General features: G+C 40.2%; 2 protein-coding genes across 3 annotated transcripts; one reads left to right on the top strand and one right to left on the bottom strand.

Moving 5' to 3' along the window:
* The first annotated feature begins 316 nt into the window (after nucleotides 1–316).
* LOC113501524 lies at nucleotides 317–4,564 on the top strand. The gene is made up of 2 exons (XM_026882708.1): nucleotides 317–1,120; nucleotides 3,404–4,564. The coding sequence occupies exons 1-2, from the start codon at nucleotides 603–605 to the stop codon at nucleotides 3,498–3,500; spliced, it is 615 nt and encodes a 204-aa protein (XP_026738509.1). The 5' UTR covers nucleotides 317–602; the 3' UTR covers nucleotides 3,501–4,564.
* On the bottom strand, nucleotides 4,555–14,101 carry LOC113501522 (inactive dipeptidyl peptidase 10). 2 transcript variants are annotated; one of them, XM_026882706.1, is made up of 17 exons: nucleotides 13,875–14,101; nucleotides 13,275–13,378; nucleotides 12,571–12,769; nucleotides 11,714–11,788; nucleotides 11,540–11,592; nucleotides 9,341–9,552; nucleotides 8,766–8,986; nucleotides 8,468–8,571; nucleotides 8,260–8,389; nucleotides 7,876–8,116; nucleotides 7,738–7,803; nucleotides 7,212–7,527; nucleotides 6,969–7,118; nucleotides 6,483–6,668; nucleotides 5,993–6,150; nucleotides 4,849–5,054; nucleotides 4,555–4,694 (listed from the first exon to the last, which is right to left on the bottom strand). In XM_026882706.1, exons 1-17 carry the CDS (start codon nucleotides 13,986–13,988, stop codon nucleotides 4,566–4,568), a joined length of 2,664 nt encoding a protein of 887 aa, XP_026738507.1. In that variant the 5' UTR covers nucleotides 13,989–14,101; the 3' UTR covers nucleotides 4,555–4,565. The 2 variants fall into 2 exon arrangements, with proteins under 2 accessions (XP_026738507.1, XP_026738506.1); XM_026882705.1 differs by lacking the exon at nucleotides 7,738–7,803 and having other exon boundaries at nucleotides 13,875–14,004.
* Nucleotides 14,102–18,265: the final 4,164 nt, after the last annotated feature.

The following is an 18,265-nucleotide window of genomic DNA, read 5'->3' as shown; positions in this document are numbered from 1 at the left end:
TTTTTGTAACGTTGAAAGGTTATAATTTAGTGTTTTTTTTGTCGAGCCAAACAATACTGGACATGTGACTAGTAGCGACACCTATCGCCGGAGTGTTAAAATTCATTACCAAGCTTAAAAAAACTACTGGGTTAATTTTATAATTACCGTACTATTAAAATAGTACGTTAAGTTATTCAATATTATGTTTTCTCATATGTATATTAATTTCAAATTAAAAGTTTTATATGAAGTTGTAGTATTTCTGCAAAATCCATCTGTTGAGTAGCGGAGAATACTACAAGGGTTTGTGAACGTTAACGAGGCGTGTTGTTAATCGTGGTACAAAGTAGCGTGCACAGATGGCGTTGATGAGAAACAGTGGCGACATCTATCAGCTAAAACTAGGACTATAACGTTTTGTTGACCGTAGCTTGACATAAATAGGTGGATACAAAGTCTTTTGAACACGATTTTTTGATATTTATTGTCAAATAAAACCAATGTCAGAAAAATCATTGCCTAAGTAGACAGCTCGCAAAAAATGTGATAATTGTAGTTCAATCAGCGATCATCATTCTCTCGATAAAATGCAATGCAAAATCTAAATTACTGCGTTAGCCATGGAAAATAATGGCGACACACCCAACGAGAAAAAGTTCGTTAATAAGGCGAAATCGTATAACAACGCACCGCCTATGAGACTCAAGAGCGAGCCGGCGAAGCGTAAGTCATTTAATGTGAACGAAGCTGTGAGATCACTAGACTTGGCGTTGGGTAGACTGAAGAAGAGCAAGCTCGTGAACGGCGAGTACACGACGAGCAGACAGATGGACCCCACAGCTCAGGAGGCTACCGAAATGTTCATGGATATGTGCACGTCGTCCAACTTCACGCAGGGCACGGAGAACGCGTCCCTCATGTCCATGAACTTCTCGCACTACGAGCTGATGCGCAACGTGTCGCGCTCCAACTGCAACTCGGACGGGGCCTTCAGCGGCAACACGTGCAGCACGCGCCTCAGCCCCGCAGACCTCAACGTGAAGGACGAGCACCTCGAGAAGTACTTCCGCAGCATCGAGATGTGGTCGCGAAACTACAGCGGCGGGCCCAGCAACCTGCACCTTGACATACCAGAGAAGTAGGTACACTGTAACTTATCTGTTAACGGTTCTGTTATGTTACAAATAAAACTGCCCGATGAACGATTATGTAAATTTCAAAATTTTATTTATTCAAAGAAACTTTACAATAATAACAGAATAATCTCAGAATTTTTACAAATTAAACGTACCAATCTATACAACACTGTAACTCTTAAACGAGACGATAAGATTTATAACACTGATTAACAATAACGTAGATTTTTAGATGATTTTCTAGGGCCATCGAACGGCGCGGTACTGAATACAACAACTCATATGTAGGTAAACGTTTTAACTTTATTCTCGTATCATAATACTGTAAGATCTCTCTCTCATTAATTGTTTACTCTTGTGTCTACTGTATATTAGACTGTTGTATTCAACACCGTTCGTCTTCAATCTAACCGCTAAGGAGCAATCCGCGGCACTCTAAAGATACAAGGCGGACACTACGCTGCATCCTAACTGCACTCCACCCTCACGCTCTAATGTAAAGACATATTACCCTAAATAATTATTTGTATGAAGTATTTATTGCTTAGAAAAATTGACAAATGTTACTGATGAATTATATTATTATACGGTAATTGCAAACACCTTCTCTGGTTACTCAGTATGATCAATAACTTATAACAGTTGGAATATCTTTGAATATAATATTGACGCGACCATTGTTACGCCTTTTTTATATCGTTCCAAGGAATGATCAACTACGACTGATCACTTTCCCCTCAAACCTCCTGAAAGTTCACTGCCAAGTGCTTTTAGCTGGAAACTTAACTTGCGTGCCCTCCCAAGTTAGAACCGATCTAAAATTTATCTCTGTGAAGGTTGAGTGCAGTGTAGCGTTTAATGCAGGGATCCTAAGAACACAGCATTACTGATTCACATTTATACCACATCCATTGAATCTGGATAAACTAGGACGAAAATCTAAATTTATATAGAGATTTTATCGAAGGACATTAGATAAACGAAAATAACAATTACGTAGCTGATCAGAGTTGGAAAAGTGAAATAATTGACATAGTCATCACATAGTTCCTACTTTCCTGCATCAAGAATAAGACAAGGTACGGAAGCTTTCGCTGTACTGGAAGACTAAGGACTATAGACTTGGAAAGGAGTTAAGTCAGGAGTAAAGCGGCGTGCAAACGATTAGATCCATCATTGTGCTAAAATTTAGTAACAACCCGGTAAGTATGTCGTTTTTTTTTATATAAATACTATAATATGAATTTAATTGGTGTTATCCGCTGAATATTCCATATTTAACTTATGAGAAATGGAAAGTATTCTTACTTAGCACGAGGTGGCCGAGGCGCCCGCGGCCCGCGGCCCCCGCAATGTATAACTAGAGAACATTCGCTAATGAAATCAATACTTACAACATGATGTAAAATTTAAAGCACCCGGTTTCCGAACTCTCTCGTATTTTATCTAACTATAAAATCTCATATGTGTGTGACGTACACGTAGCCCGTATAATATTGTCTATGTTTTGTTTCATAATAATTGGAGAACAAAGCAATATTGTTTATTTTATAATGGAAGAATTTCAAAATATCTAAATTAACATTAACCTTATGATAATTATTTTTAATAATTACAACGAATTCGATTTCTCTAGGCCCTACGCAATGTCAGATGGAGACATTATAATTATTTAATATAGTTTAATCCATTATCGTTACAATTATGCAATAGAAGAATCACAGCATCCTTAAGACCATAACGGCAATTGAAATTAATCTCATCGACGTATCGTAGGTATTTAATTAGTACAATGATTGTAAAATTTAGACCAAATTGGCAGTCTTCACAAACATGGAATGTACGATATGCGTCTATGCAGGTATCCGATAACACTTAACAAATATCGGCAAACGTTTATCTCTATACAACAACAATGAATTATCTAGTTATGTCACAGTTACGGAAATCAACAACAATGGGTGCCGCAGCGGCCGGGCGGCCGGGCGGCCTACCGCACCCACAGCGCACTCACCGCGCTGCGACACCCCTACCTTCCTCTTGTATTCTATGTACAGACATAGACATCACAACTTTAAACACCTTGATTCAAAACTTAGAGACTGCATTACTGAAATATCTATCAGAAAGGCAAATTTTCTAGCTCAATTTATAATCTATTTTGTACAAGCTTAATACTCGTTATGTCGGGGTATCGAGTCCTACAGTGAAGGGAGGTTCACTGACTACGAAGTACTGGGAGTGAATGTATCCGCGCGACACTTGACGCTATTGTTGTGTTGCAGCATCCGGGCGTCGGCGTCGAGCGGGTGTCGGCACAGTTCGGTGGGCGTGGCGCTGGCCGTGCCGCAAGCCCCCTCCGCGCCCTCCTCGCCCGACTGACCGACCGCTCGCGCTCTTATCGACTAGGAAGATTAGGAAATGATGATGTGATGGAGCCAAAGCAGCTAAGGTTAGGGGATGATCAAGGTCACTTCATTTCTAAACATTATAAGTCACTATAAAACGCGTTTTTTTCATTCTATCAAATTACATATGATTAGAATTATTATTCTATTTACATTGTCGCATGAGGTATTTTAACAGCGCTATAATTTTATAAAACGTAACATTTCAAACATCTGTAACATAAATATCTAATCCAAAAGACTTGGTAAATTTTCCCTAAATGATAAGCTCCTCATTTTGTAGTTTCTATGTTTAACAACAATAATTTATCGAAGTAAAACAGTTTTACAAAACTAATATGTACGACGACACATAAAATAATTCAGTTTGTTATCCTGTCAGTCAGCTTTCGTTACATTAGATTGTCATAATACAATAGTGATAACTGTGTTTATATAACATAGGTACAAGTGGACACTTCTATAGGAGTAGATAAAATAGAAAAGCTTGATAGTAAAGACGCAGTAGAAAATAGTAGTAAAGCCTAATTGAAGAAGCTCGGATCTGTGACTTCGTCGATCGTTCTTATCGAGATACTTCGCAGGATACAAAATGTCTCTGGTATACAACGAGAGTTCTCCTCCACGTCTACAATTTATTCCCTATCTAGGCTCTTAGGAGCTAGCAAAAGACAGTACGATAGTTTAGCCGAATGGTGCTGAAGCTGAATCATGGATTCGATGAGGAAATATTGAATTCGAAGAATTTATCTTACTCTCGTAGCCCGTCGTGTGGTATCTATCTATTATAAAATCAACCTAATTAGTTCACTAAACTAGTGTTTTAGTAATTCAATTCATGCAACTTTTTATTCATCATAACAAATTTCATAATTACCTAATACTAATCACAAGAGGTTTCGCACTCACACGTCGTTACGAGGTTGCCGATGTGCCCGACACAAGGCGTCGCCGAGCCGTGGGGAACACATTTGATTAAAGCACTATGTCTCATGTACATATTTACAGTAATTACGATAACAATAGGGTATACGGCGGTCTATCTGTCGGGGGGCGGCAGCTTGGTGTCCTCGGGGTCGAGGGAGAGGCACTCGCGGAGGTAGTCCTCCATAGAACGGTACACGTGTTCGATTACGCCTTTCAGGTCATGACCTTCGTCGGCGTACGCCTGGAAAAGGAAAGAAACCCTAAACATTGCAAACAAGATAGTAGATAAGGTACCTGCAATGAGAACGTGGAAGGATTTTGAGAACCTAAACCATCCATTGTAAAAAGTCTGTAGATATCTATGCCTTTAACTTCTTCATAAAACTGAGTCATACCTGGTATCTGAACAATACCCCAGCGTCAGTGAGTGCCCTCGCCAGCTGCAGTGCATGCGGGTAGGGCGCGGACATGTCGGCCAGGCCATGCACCAGGTACAGCGCGTGCGGCGGCACGTGGTGCGCGCGCTGCGACGCGTCTGCCTCCACGTAGCCCTTGTAGTTGACTGACGGCTGGCCCAGGATACGCTCCGTAAACGCCACGTCTATAAACATGGAACACATTATGAAAAATATTTTTTTAATATCTAAGTATATGTCATCCATAATTTCAATAGAATCCTTGTGCATTGAAGCGGAGCAAAGAAACGGAATTAGTCAACATAATTGCACAAAATCTCCGCTCCTTTATAGCTATTGGCTAAAATGTTGTTGATACGTTTAAACTAACTAACCGACTTCAAAAAGGAGGATTTCTAAATTTATTTAGTGATCTATTAATTGGAAAATAAGGCTTGGCGCCGACTTTCAGCACTATGTACACTAGGTAATTTTTTTCTACTAATTTTTTGCTTTTTATGTCTGGTTTATGCTTTTCTGAAGTCGGTTTAATTTTCAATAAAAATATTTTTGGCCAATCAGTAACTCAGAAAGAACTTATTCCCTTCTGTTAAAGATAGTACGACTGTGCTATCTAATTTATCTAAAAGCTTCATTTGGAATTCGATTTAAAGTTGTAGTTTGTTGGATCCACATTCCGAAGTAATAATGAATACAGACCGATAAACTTCGACGGCGAAGTTCCGATGAAGTTTAGCGGACAAACAGGTCCTCGATTAGATAGGAATGTTAAGTAATTAGTGAGGCATTTCCGCATAAATGGTCAACTATTGCCTTGTAGTTAGCAGATTTCGTCCCGACGACGACGAAATTTTACAAGAATATCGTCTTTTTTTAACGACTCCCGCTCTTAGGAATTAAATCCTTGGGGGTTTATACAAACATATAATTTACATGCACAAAGACACTCAGAACAAGCATTCGTTGATCACACGAAAGCTTGTCCTACTAGAGGATCGAACCCGCGACACGTCGCGCGCAGCTCATGTTTCAGTACGTTCGCCCTTTGTTCATTTTTATTATAGAACGAAAATAGGTGAATCCACCATCTATTAGATACCCAAATCAAAAACTTTTAGCTTACTATAATAAAGCCAGTCGGTGATAGGCGAGACAGCGATGCCGCACTTGAGCGTGGACTGCTGCGAACCAAGCAGCATGGCCGTCACGTAGCCGCCGTAGCCCCAGCCCCACACCGCCACGCGGGTCACGTCCAGGAATTTAAATGTTTCTAATAAATATCTGAAATGGAATCAAAATATTGATTAGCTTTAAGAATCACAACCTTCAAATTGAACGTGGCTGGAATTCACTACAAGGGTTATTTTTGAATGACCAGCCAATACCATTTTAGAGCGAATAAAAACTGAATAAATATCTGATTCATAACCGATATTATAAAAAATGCATTTATAGTCCCAAATAATTATAACTCAATAGACACACTACCAGGACTACTACTATCGGAACAACAGTTTGAATCAATCTTCTCGAAATAGAGCGGCAAAAGGTAAGGACCCAGCTTACCTACACCCAAATTCTAAAGTTTTATGAAATTGAGATCGATGGTGTACCTAATAACAGCCAACTGGTCGGCGACCTCGACGCCGCCGAGCCTGCCCCGCAGCAGCGCCCGCGGCAAACCCCTGGCGCCCGCCACGTCCAGCTTCACGTACACCACGTCGTTCCGCGACGACATGTACGAGCCCCAGTCTACTAAGAACTCCTCCGTTACTTGCTGACTGCCTGGCCTGCCATCTCTGCAACAATAATGGAAACATCACACATAAATTCCTTATCAGATAATGATATTTACCCACTTCTCATAATCAACTCTAGAGCTAAACTACTGGAATCACTAAGTTCTGTGTTCTTTTTTGTTATACTCCTGTAGTGCCTTGACAGTTATAATTATCCTTTCAACTGCTGGAGATTAGGTTTTAATTGATTACTATGGCCTGCCATATTTAAGATGTTTTCCGTTAGATTATTCCGCTTCTCAGTGAGAAGACAGAGCTGGTTTAGAAGTGGCCAAATAGGCAGATAGATTGTTTACTTACACATGCACTAGTACAGGGAAAGCAGCATCCCGAAGTTCCTCTCTCCAGGAAGGTGGCAACAGCAGTTGCACACGGGCTTTGGACCCACTGCCAAGCGCCACTTCAAACGAGCGTCGCGTGGGCAGTGCTAGCTCGCGTAGTCGTACTGATCTGTAGGAGGTATAGCACAATTAATATGAAAAATTCTAAGTAACACTATTTGTACTGTTTAGTTCTTCTCATTGTTAAGAAAATGTTGCTTACCTATAAGGCCTCGTATCATATAATATTCTCTCTAGCTTATGCGTTCTGGCGTCGTGCAGCCCAGCCAATGGCGGTCCAGGGCCACCGCACTCCAGAACATAATGTGTGATGCCGAGTTTCGGTCTCGGCGGGGAGAAGGTGGCTCGCCAGAAGGAGCAGTTGGCATAGTGGAGTCGTGCTGGCCACACCGCCAGCTCGCATGTCAGGCAGCGCGGCTCCTCTCGCTCCGCACGTGCCTTGACTGAGTTACTGCCCCCTCCGTAGCTCGGGTCTCTAACTACATAAACCTGTCTTTGCCCAGGCCTGTCTGCGCTGCCTGTTCCAAACAATTCACCAATCAAATGTCTACACACAAACAATAACTCCGTGTACACGCTCGACAGAAACAAAACCACACACAATGCCCTAGATCATAATGGCAATGAAGGGTAACAACGTTAATAACTGGCGACGGGGATATGGTTAGTGAACAGACCTATTTGAAAAATAACACTCAACTGCACTCAATCTCAATCTAAATACTTAATTTGATTTGCTTCCTTCACCAAATCTGGATGTAGTCTAAGTATTGGTAACGTGTCTTTGTCTAAACCTTTAAATCAAAAAACAGACTTTGAAGAAATTATGTTAAGAATATTTTAAACACAAAAGTAGGCAGACTTACCTAAATAATAAACTAAATGGTTTTCCTGGTCCCAAGCCAGGATCTCGGCGACTTCGACCTTGCCGTGCGAGAGGACTGCCATGCGCTGGCGCAACACATCGACATGTTTGATGTGCGTGTAGTACTGCCCCCCGCCCTCCTGCACCGCGGCCAGTAGGAGGAATGCACTGCCGTCTTCTGAGTACACCGGCTGCTGGTGAACCTCTAACCACGGCTCTTCTGTGGCTTTCTCAGAATGCGTCTAAAACAAAATTGTAGGTACTACTTAAAAAAAAGCAACGAAGAATGTTTGTTGTAAATATTTGCATTATTTTCAATTTGTAACAAACGTTTAAGTTAAAAGCAGATGTCATCCTTGATTTAGTCTATACTAACAATGCATACCTCAGTGCATGTCCAGTTGGGTGCATAACAACTGCTATAAACTGTAAGGTTTTGCGCTCGATTCATCCACACTACACCTACATGAGAATTGTCTTTGCCCACCCACTGGGCTGATATGAGATAATATTCCCTGAAAGAAACAAAACTATTAGTACCACTGCCGTCTATGAACTACGCAGTTATGAAATTTTAATAGTAGTATGCTTACATTCCATCTAACGTCCCTGGAGGCCTCACCTCCCATCTCGGCGGTGACGTCGAGTTTTGAACACTTACTATCCATAACTTTACCTTTGGTATAGAACTGCCAGGCTGAAATAAGGTCAATCATCGATTTAGGGCTACATTTAATCTTATAGACGTTTTTCATGGCAATTTTTATTAATCTATTAGAGATCTTGTTGTGAGTCAATTTATCAAGGAATCACACTAGTCGCTTCAATTAGGAGTTAAGTAGGTATTATTGGCTATAATATTAAAAACATGAAGTTAAAATGAACCCATACCGTGGGATATCTGACAGTGACTTGGTCGGGGAAGACAGTGTGCATAGTGGCGTTGTACGTAGGCAGCAGGAAGCCGGCCCGAGCTGCGCCGGCGCCGCCGATGCCGTCGGCGATGCGCGGCAGGCGCAGCTCCGACACCGCGCTGTCGTCGTACTGAGCGTACAGAACTAGCGTGCCGTCCGCCGAGCCCCATGTCGCTGATGGCGTCTTCGTCACCTCCTCTGTTACGTGTAATTGACATTATCATATAGCTAAGTTAATCAAAATGGGTGCAGCTGTTTGAGTGTGGCAGTCTATAGTCACAAATTTTTACGGTTTAAAATAAGTTTAATTTTGAGTAATAATCTATATGTTTAATACATTCCACTATATCTTAAAAGTGTTAGAAAAACACACAATCTTCCAAAAGTGCATCTTCATAGAACAGCTAAAACCTTACAATGCTAAGACGTTGTGACGAGACGTTATGCTAAGACAATGCTCTATCAGTGTCAGACTTGATTCCTGTATGATCTAATACCTATTTGGCATTAAGTACCAGCTATATAATAATCAAGAGGACTATTCTCTCTAACCTTGATATAAAAAGTCGGAGACGCCGTTGTAGACGCTGCCGGGGCTGGCGTCGTTGGTGAGGCGCCACAGCGGCGCTCGCCTGGCCGGCGGGCCGGGCCGCGCCAGCACCTCGTTGTCTGCCGATAGCAACAGCGCGCCGTCCCCGCCCAGCCACGCCGCGTGCTGCCACTCCCAACTGCGCTGGCCCTCGCCGAACAGCGGGATATGATGGCTGGAATAGTATTTATACTGTAACTGGGTGCCCTTAATGTTCAGCAATTCTGCATGCATGTCTGTATAGTCACACTATTGTGAAAAATACCAAACCATACCAATCGATGTAAAAATAACGTCGGATTGATGACTCGTAGGTACGGTCAAATAAAAAATCAAATCCCATGTCGAGCTAAAGAAAGTCTTTAATTCTACAAGCCCCTTCTCCTTCGGTCTTAACTTACAATCGCCATAGCTTAGTCATAATACCTACGTAACATTATTCTAATCAAGAGAAGTATTAGGAAAAATATTTGTATTCAAAACTAAAAAGGCGTCCCCCAAAGTCAAAAAGGAACAATTGAAATTAACAATGTATGAAACGTGTACGAGCACATTTGAGAGCACTCACGATACAGGAAAAACGAGAGCCCAAAGATTAATAAAGCTGTTCAATTTACAAATAAAATTTAAACTGACTCAAACGCGTAAACAAAAACTTTAAACAGAACATAGATTGTTTAAAATTGAGGTTATTCGATGCTGACAACCCTTTCCCGTTCTTTAATAGGTAATAAAGTAAGATGAGTCTGATTGCCACCACATTTTCTGCGAGCACTAATTAATCTGTTTGGTGCGCCAATATTTATACGCAGCCTTTATACGATAAACTCTTAGGTATTTAAAGTAGGCTTTAATTAACAACACTATAGGTAATCCATAATAAAGTTGTATTTGCACACGTATAAAAATTGTGTTCCAATAAACGATATTACATCAAGAAGCTGTTGTTTAAAATACAATGCAAGAAAAGTGAACAATTTGAGAGCAGCGGCGTACATCGTTATGATATGAGTTGAATTCTCGCGAGCCACAGCAACAGGTGTCGTTTGAAAGTTGTCCGAACATACATCTATTCCTTAAGACAGAACCGATTTAAACTTGAAAGTGTATCTTAAATTCTCAGTAGTGCACTAAGTTCTGAGGTCATTGGAAGTTAAGCATTACCTCCCCCAGACGAGGTTTCCTCCTTCCCCTACCGCATTAAAATTCCTCTCGCAAATTTTGAAATAAATTGGAAATCGCATTCACGTCCCTATCGTCAAATCGATTTCTTCACCCGCGAGACAACCGGCAAAAGAAAATTCACAAAAGAGATATGATTTAAAAGAGAAAACAAGCCGGGGGAGAAACGACTCTCTTTAATATTGCCTTTTTAAAGCTATTTGCCCGCGGATACGCTTTTAAAACTTTTTTGAGGTAATGTCCTATGAAAAATGAGTTTTAAATTGTTTCCAACGATCAGTCGTTGGCTTATAGGTACTTTAGAAGTTACTCAATTTTGGAAACGGATGTAGAAGTTGGAACTTTGTAGCAAACCTACATATTAAATTCCGATTTATTTTAAGTGAATGCTTAAAATGCTATTTTGTCTTTTTATGTAAGTAGATATAATAACATCTCGAATTGCCAAATATTAATAAAACATATTATTACGTCGATAAATTATCCATATTTTTGGTTTAAGGGTACTGAACATCCACAGTATATTCATATTGGATGCTCTCCAGCTCGTCCTGAATATATAGATATTAAATAACCACAAAGTAAGAAATATTGCGGACGTCATTGAAATTCCAGTCTAACCAGATGAATGTGTTAAGGAAACGAATTGCGATCGTGCAGATATTTTATATTTTCCACGGGGAAACGGAACTGAGCCGCGCGTCCCCTACATTCGTTATACTCCACCACAACTCTGACACTTCATCCAATGGCCTCGCTTCCGTAACATTATTAAACCAAAAATTCCATGTGCACGTCAAAATGGAGGACTGGACGACTTTTATATCAAACAAATGCCACTCGAGGGATGATGCCGTGACCGAAAACCAATTTGGGACGCGAAATTTAATTTGCAGTCGGAAATTTAATTATAGGAACTTTAGGGTGCCTTTAACTGTGACCTTTACGGCGTTGAAGTATCAAATATGGAGCCAACTCACTCATTTGTGACGTCATAAACGGTGTAGTGCGCAGTAAACGTCCGCCGGTAAACCTGTGAAAAAAAATAACGTAAAAAAGTTGACCGAGTGAAATGCAGTCGTAGTAGACGTCTAATTTAAACCTATCGAGGAAAAATAAGTAGTTAAAAGTTTTACTGCGAAGTGGATACGTACCTCCTTGATATTGTGTTGAAAGAGCACGTAGCGCAAGTTCGGCGAGCACTGGTAGCCGCGCACATTGAGCTGCCTCTGTAATGAAATTGTAAAGTTGATTAAGATTGGAATAGATAATCACTATAACTTGAAATTACTGTTAAAAGATACATAAAAATCCAAACGATATGAGAAATCCAAGAAAAGTTTGTGGTTACCTCCAGCTCTAGCCTTTAATATAGTTTGCGGACAAGGGGTAGGTTGCGGTCACGCGGCCATAGTGCGGTCCACGCGAAAGCTTTCAGGGACCGAGTGTTCATGTAATAATAGGGGTTGCGAAACGCGCACCGACTTCACAAGTACCAAACACGGTAAATAAAGTTAACGTCGAAAACAAAGTCAAATGAAAAGAACTGATTAATTTTACGTTTTACTTCTGAAATATTCGTAAATGTCTTCATGATGCGAAACAGTCTCTATAAAGTCGGCATACTCAAATTTTCATTCTCCAAAGCCCGCTACCCGCAGCATAATAACGCCATTATGGAGAATCGGGGATGTCGCCATAAATTTTAGAGTAAAGAGCATCGAGGTAATACCGTCTGCACTAAGGACTTGGGTACCTACTAACACAGAAACTCGTACGTGTTAGATAAAGATTTTAGAACACTGTTTGTTGTTTGGATGTCGCTGTTAAGGAAACTAGTCCGGATCCTATTAACGGGGGTAGTTACAATATCGACTATTTAAATAGCCTTGTTTGAAATCTCATGAGATGATAAAAATTGCTGCTTTAATGAGCAACAACCTACTCAATACTGACACATATTTAGGCTTTGTATGAAAAGATAGTAAATGAGATAGTGAAAGAGGCTTACTAATGTATGATTTGTGACGAGAACGGAGAGGGTGTTGTTGAAGGTGTCGAGCGCCAGCAACCCGCCGTCGTCTGCTTGGTACACAAGCTGGTGCGAGCTGACCCACGTGGTCGGCAGCCGCTCGCCCGTCAGGTCGCCGTGCAGGAACTCGTCCAAGCGCATGCGACGACCCGACCAGTACAGCAGCTCGTCCACATACCTGGGTTTTATAAGGAAAGTTATAAATCAAATTTGACGTAAAATACAATTGACAAGGCTCTGATGCGAAATTTTCACCGGATTTCTTCACATGACGGCGAAAATTCACAGCGACGACGTGCCAGCGACTTTAAGGGTATTAAATAGTAATTTCGATTAGGACTTTACGGATGCATCACCCTGGTTGTTTAGGACTGGATAAAATAACAAAATCATTTTTTAACTTGAAATAAAAGCTCTTTAAATGGGACTCTAGCACTTGGCTGGCTCGGTGCAGAAACAAAAAGATTTAGTTTCTTGATATTTATAGTTCGCTTCGTGTCTGCCTGATAAATTGTTTCTTTTTAACACCTTTCGTTTTTAGTTTTTTAAAATGATAACGGCAAGTTTAATTTTCGTTTTAGTTTTTTTTTTTATTACAGTCTAATGGAAACTAGCAGTCTAGCTACAGTTAACAATTTTATAGGGTTCGTTACGTAAATTAAATATACAATGAGGTCACTTACCCTAAAAGATAAATTGCTGTGACAATCCCAGCTATAACAAAACTGATGACCATCAACGAAAATATGATGCTCCGCCAGTTGTGGCCATCTCCCTGGTACAAGTCCTGAAATTATTCTTTGATATGAGAAATGTTGAGGGGAAAAGGTGTGGCGAAGTAAAATGACATTCGTCAACAATCTGGAGCGAAGCTAAAAATAGTTCAAGAAATCGGAATTTGATTTATGAGCGCGGAAGGTGTCGGGTTCAATGACGCGATATTACGACGATTCCGCCGCGAAAGCCGTATTACTTCGATTGCTTTTTGCCGGAACATTGAATACTGTTTTTTATGAATATTGTTCTGGTAAGGTTAGCATCTTCTTGACTTTGAAATATAGAATGTTAGAGAAAAATTGTGATTGTTCATTAAGGGATATACCTAAATATTATTTGTAGGATATTTTGTTCTCACTATAGTGTAGTGTTCTCTTCATTGATTAACGCAAAGGTGCATTCTACAGGTTTCCAGATTTCTACCAACTGTCAGCTCTAAGATATATAAATTTGAAAAGTCTGTTTTTAATGATTTAAGGTAAGGAGTAATTGAGAAATACACATACCTCTTCTTTGGCGGACTTGGGGTCGGCGACTTGTAGGGTCTCGTCGGGCGGGAGGCGCCAGGAGCCGCCGCCGCCGCCGCCGCCCGAGCGGTCCGTGTGGCCGGTGGCGTGCATGCGCCGGCGCCGACGCGCGCGCACCCGCCACCGCGCCGCGCTACGCTGCCGCGCCCGCCGCGCTTCCCCACGCCTCTGCCGCCGAGCAGCGCCGCCACTGCGGAATCCGCCCCATCACTGCAACAAACAAAATGGACATATAGCACCCATTTATATCAGCTTACGCAAGATGATCTGACTGGATGCGGAATACGAAGGACCAGGGTTTGTGACCCAACTTGGGCGAGGTCTGTTAGCCGTGATCCTAGGAGGAATTTAATTTTTGATTGAATTAAACCATTTTACTTTTTTAGAGCACAGAGTAGAAGTGAAAGGTAAATATTTGTCTGTTATAAGAACTGTTTCGCGCAGTTGTAACAAAAGCTCTGTAAATAATGTGAAAGAACTAAAACTTAAGCACAAGTATCTTTAAAGCATTCATTAGGTCTAGTTAAGAAAAGAGGGATAGCTTTGTTGACCCTCTTTGCAGATCATTACTTAGAGTAAAGTCAATAAAGTTTAGAAAGGCTTGAATAATGATGCAACCTCAAGGCAGTCGAAACGCTTATTTAAGATAGCAGACAGCTCTTAACTAATGAATAAAGTTGACGTTTTCCAGATTATTCTATAAAGGAGCCTTCAGAACTTCAATTTGATTAACTTATTACGTAGATAATTAATAATATAAATTATTTTTTAAATATAAATTAATTGTATAATCTAGATCAAAATACTTTTATATAATTAAATAGTTGTATGTACCTATTAGTTGTAGTTGAAAGTAAAAGAACTGTAGTCATTTATCTTTATGTCGATAAAACCACAAGAACCAAAAACATCGTTGTTTGAATAGCTCTAATTAGAAACGCTGTGATTACTAACAGTGTCCGAGTATTCACGGCTTTATTCACCAAGTGGGAATAAAAGCATTTAGTACAGTAACAGCACTTGTTTAAGCTGAATTTTCAATTTGATATGGTGAAAAGGAACAAAACACGACCGCAATGCGTGCAGCCGGTCGCTTCATGCCGCTGCTACACTGGGCACGACCGCAACCGACGCGCATCGGCTTGAAAAATTGCAACCAGAGCCACCCGCACATTGTAATGCTCTCCACAGCTCTTTTTTTAAAGGACTTTTATAGTGCCACTGCGATGCGAAAACAAAGTAAATCCGTTGTTTAAAATTTGGTTACAGTACGACCTACTGAAATATTTTATGTTGGTAAGTATTTTGTACACTTTTCTCGCCAAGAGATTTTTAAATGTGTAATTCGATTTTAGTTCGTTGCTTTCAAGTGTGCGTTTGGGTGATAGATAATTTGTTAATTGTTTTTGCCGACGTGGCCTGTCAATACGGACGCAGTGTGGGGTGTTGGAGAGCCGCCAACGCGCGCGCACACTCGCTCTAGTATACATTCGCTCCGCGCCAACTTTACGACTTCGTTTAACTATTATTTCAACTACTCTCTCGATGCGATTTTTGATAGATGCCGTTTTTATTATCCGAATATTCAGATCAGCCGATTATTACAGCACACCAAATGTGCTTACCAGATAGTTAATCTAAAATAAATATCCATAAAAATAACTGCCGCGTAAATTGGTGAAGCCTTAAGATTTGGGCAGCATGCCCGTCGGCCGGCTGGCGTCGTGCGGGTATCGTGCACATTTGGCAAGAATACTGCTGATATTTCTTCCTTTTTGAGATGAACTAGAGCATGGAGCGCTAATTGTAGGCCGAAACCGATGCGGGATACGCAGAGCTTTATGTGCACTCAGTACCTAAATTTGTTTACTGTAATCTACAATTTGAGGAATTATCGATTTTACCTCAATTTGCATAGTCGACAAAAACCAGTCAGTGAGCTCATGCTAAATGAGAACCAAGCAAAGCTTTTGAGTCGAGAAGTTGTTGCAGTCGGCTCAGATTAATGACGTGCAATTGAGCAAAGCCGAGCCGTATGCGGTGAGGGACTCCAATTTCGGGTATTAAACATGTTTCTTATAATTATCCTGAGGCTTTAAAGCCGTTTTGCAAAATGTTTTATGGCCCAGAGGAAGCTTTAAAGCTCTTCGAAATTGAGTCAGCTGCAATGCGGAAGCTTAGGAACGGGCATAGACTGCTCTTATGTAATTAAAGTCATGTAATTAAGACACTGATGGATTAAAAACGATAATCAGGAACAGTCACATATGAAACCGACATAAAAAAAAAAGGGTAAAGCTGTGAGCAAAGCTTGTGCATTTGCGATTCTTACAAAAATATCGGAAAGTTCTGCTAACGCGAAATTTTAAACATAGAATACAAAGTAACAAATCCTTTTTATACTTTGTACAGAATTTTTAGTTTTAAACTAGAGAATTTTCAGCACAGCAAGATTTCGGAACAATAGTTGGCGAAAAGGACGAAAAATGTAAAGCTTGCAGTGTAGCGATCTGCATTGCGACTGCGACGGTCCCACCTGGATGCCAGGATGGATTTATAGCGTTAATTAAGTAAGTGGGGATTTATTACGACTCCGGTTCGGCGCTATTCGACAACTTTGTTGCCTCCGTGAGCACTTCCCGACGACCTCTCGTCCGTAACGATTCCGTTTAAGACTCACATCGTAACGCTCACGCCTTTATTGTTAAACTTTGCGCTGTTTCTCGCTAACATAAATTTCTATCGGGTTCCGTACGAGCGCGATCTTCTCACTAGCGACTAGGTATTGCAACTTCTTGGCGCTGTCACTATAATTGTATTATTGTCCTTTTAAAATCGAGATATGCGATAGTGTGTCAAGGCCGAACGCATTCATGGCTGCGAGCCAGGATCTAATTCAATTTGTACACCCTAGGGCCACAGTTTATTTCGCTTGATATTTTTTTATGATCCCATAAAAGCTATTAAAGCTTGTTCCGTTAATGTGTTTCGTTTTAACGCCATGATTTTATTGTGAAAAAAATGGACCAACTAGTTCATATACGAGTTTTTAATGTCTTTTGTTTCGGCTCAATATATCTGATTTGACGTTAGTTGCTTTCCGTAATTAACATTACGATTATAATAAGTTTTTACGAGTGTTTTATGTTCGATCATAAGTTTTGTTTGGCCAGTAATACAATACAATATCCACATCCAGAATAAACGATTAACATTTGGATTCCCCTTACACCTTTTCGGCCCTATTCAATGGTTTTTGTGGGCATACTAAAGAAAGACAGCTCGCCCACCCAGAAATACCGAGGGCATTTATATTCTCAATAACCTGCTTTCTATATCTCTGTAATAGGTATTATAAATACAAAAGAATGATGCTTATGTTTGTTATTCGATTAGGAATAAACGGCTAAATGAGTCGTCATAAAATTGATCGGAGGAATGTCTTCTGGATTAACATACTTATATAGTGCATGCATCGTTATCTCTCCGGAAAACCGGGGTATGTTTGGAGAGTGGTTTGAATATATAATCGCGTATAATAAGAGATCCTTCCAAGGAGATCGTGTAATAAAAATATGTTAGTACAAGTAAAAAAATATTTATAATTTCAATAAATACACGTTTATAGTTTTAATTGAAATATATTACTTCTATTGATTTTACTGTAATAATGTCAAATAATAAAAGATATTGTGCAATCTGAGGGCAAATCTGAGACCTAGTTTCTGTTCTATTTATCGTTAGATCCTCTCTCAGAAATACAACCAGAAAATAAACATTTCATTTAAATAACTTTATCTCGTAAATATATCATAAGTAATTTGATATACAAAACAGAAGACATGCCACCATAAAAACAGCATCAGGAAGTCGGAAAGGATAAAATCTGAACAAAACATTTTGCGTATATCCCCATAACTTGCATGCTCTCCGACGAGTGAAAACATCGAGATAGCTTTATCAAAAAGCCGATGAAAAAGGGGGTTAGATAACACGGCGTGGGAGCGGGTGAGTGTGAGCGAGAAGGATGTATACACATCGGTAAGGCGATTGCCTCTCCAACCAAGTGACATTTGTACAAACGTCAAAAGGAAATAAAATACAAAGGCTTGTCAATTAGGTAGATAACGTGACTTTGATTTGTTATTGCCATACAGGTGAGTGCCTTTTATCAACGCTAAATATCAACTTATTGTAAAATTCACATTTAAGGCTAAGAGTAATATTAAACACCTTCACATAAGTAAAGCTTGTATTAAAAGTAGTAGACAATTCATATTTCCAAATACATATTGGGAACCGGTGGACTAGTCAGGGCATGTAACCACTTACCCACCACCAGGCCACCCAAAATAATTCGACGTAGCGTA

The sequence above is a fragment of the Trichoplusia ni genome, chromosome 15 (assembly GCF_003590095.1).
Source record: "Trichoplusia ni isolate ovarian cell line Hi5 chromosome 15, tn1, whole genome shotgun sequence".
NCBI lineage: Eukaryota > Metazoa > Arthropoda > Insecta > Lepidoptera > Noctuidae > Trichoplusia > Trichoplusia ni.
This window is presented reverse-complemented; position numbering and strand designations above follow the sequence as displayed.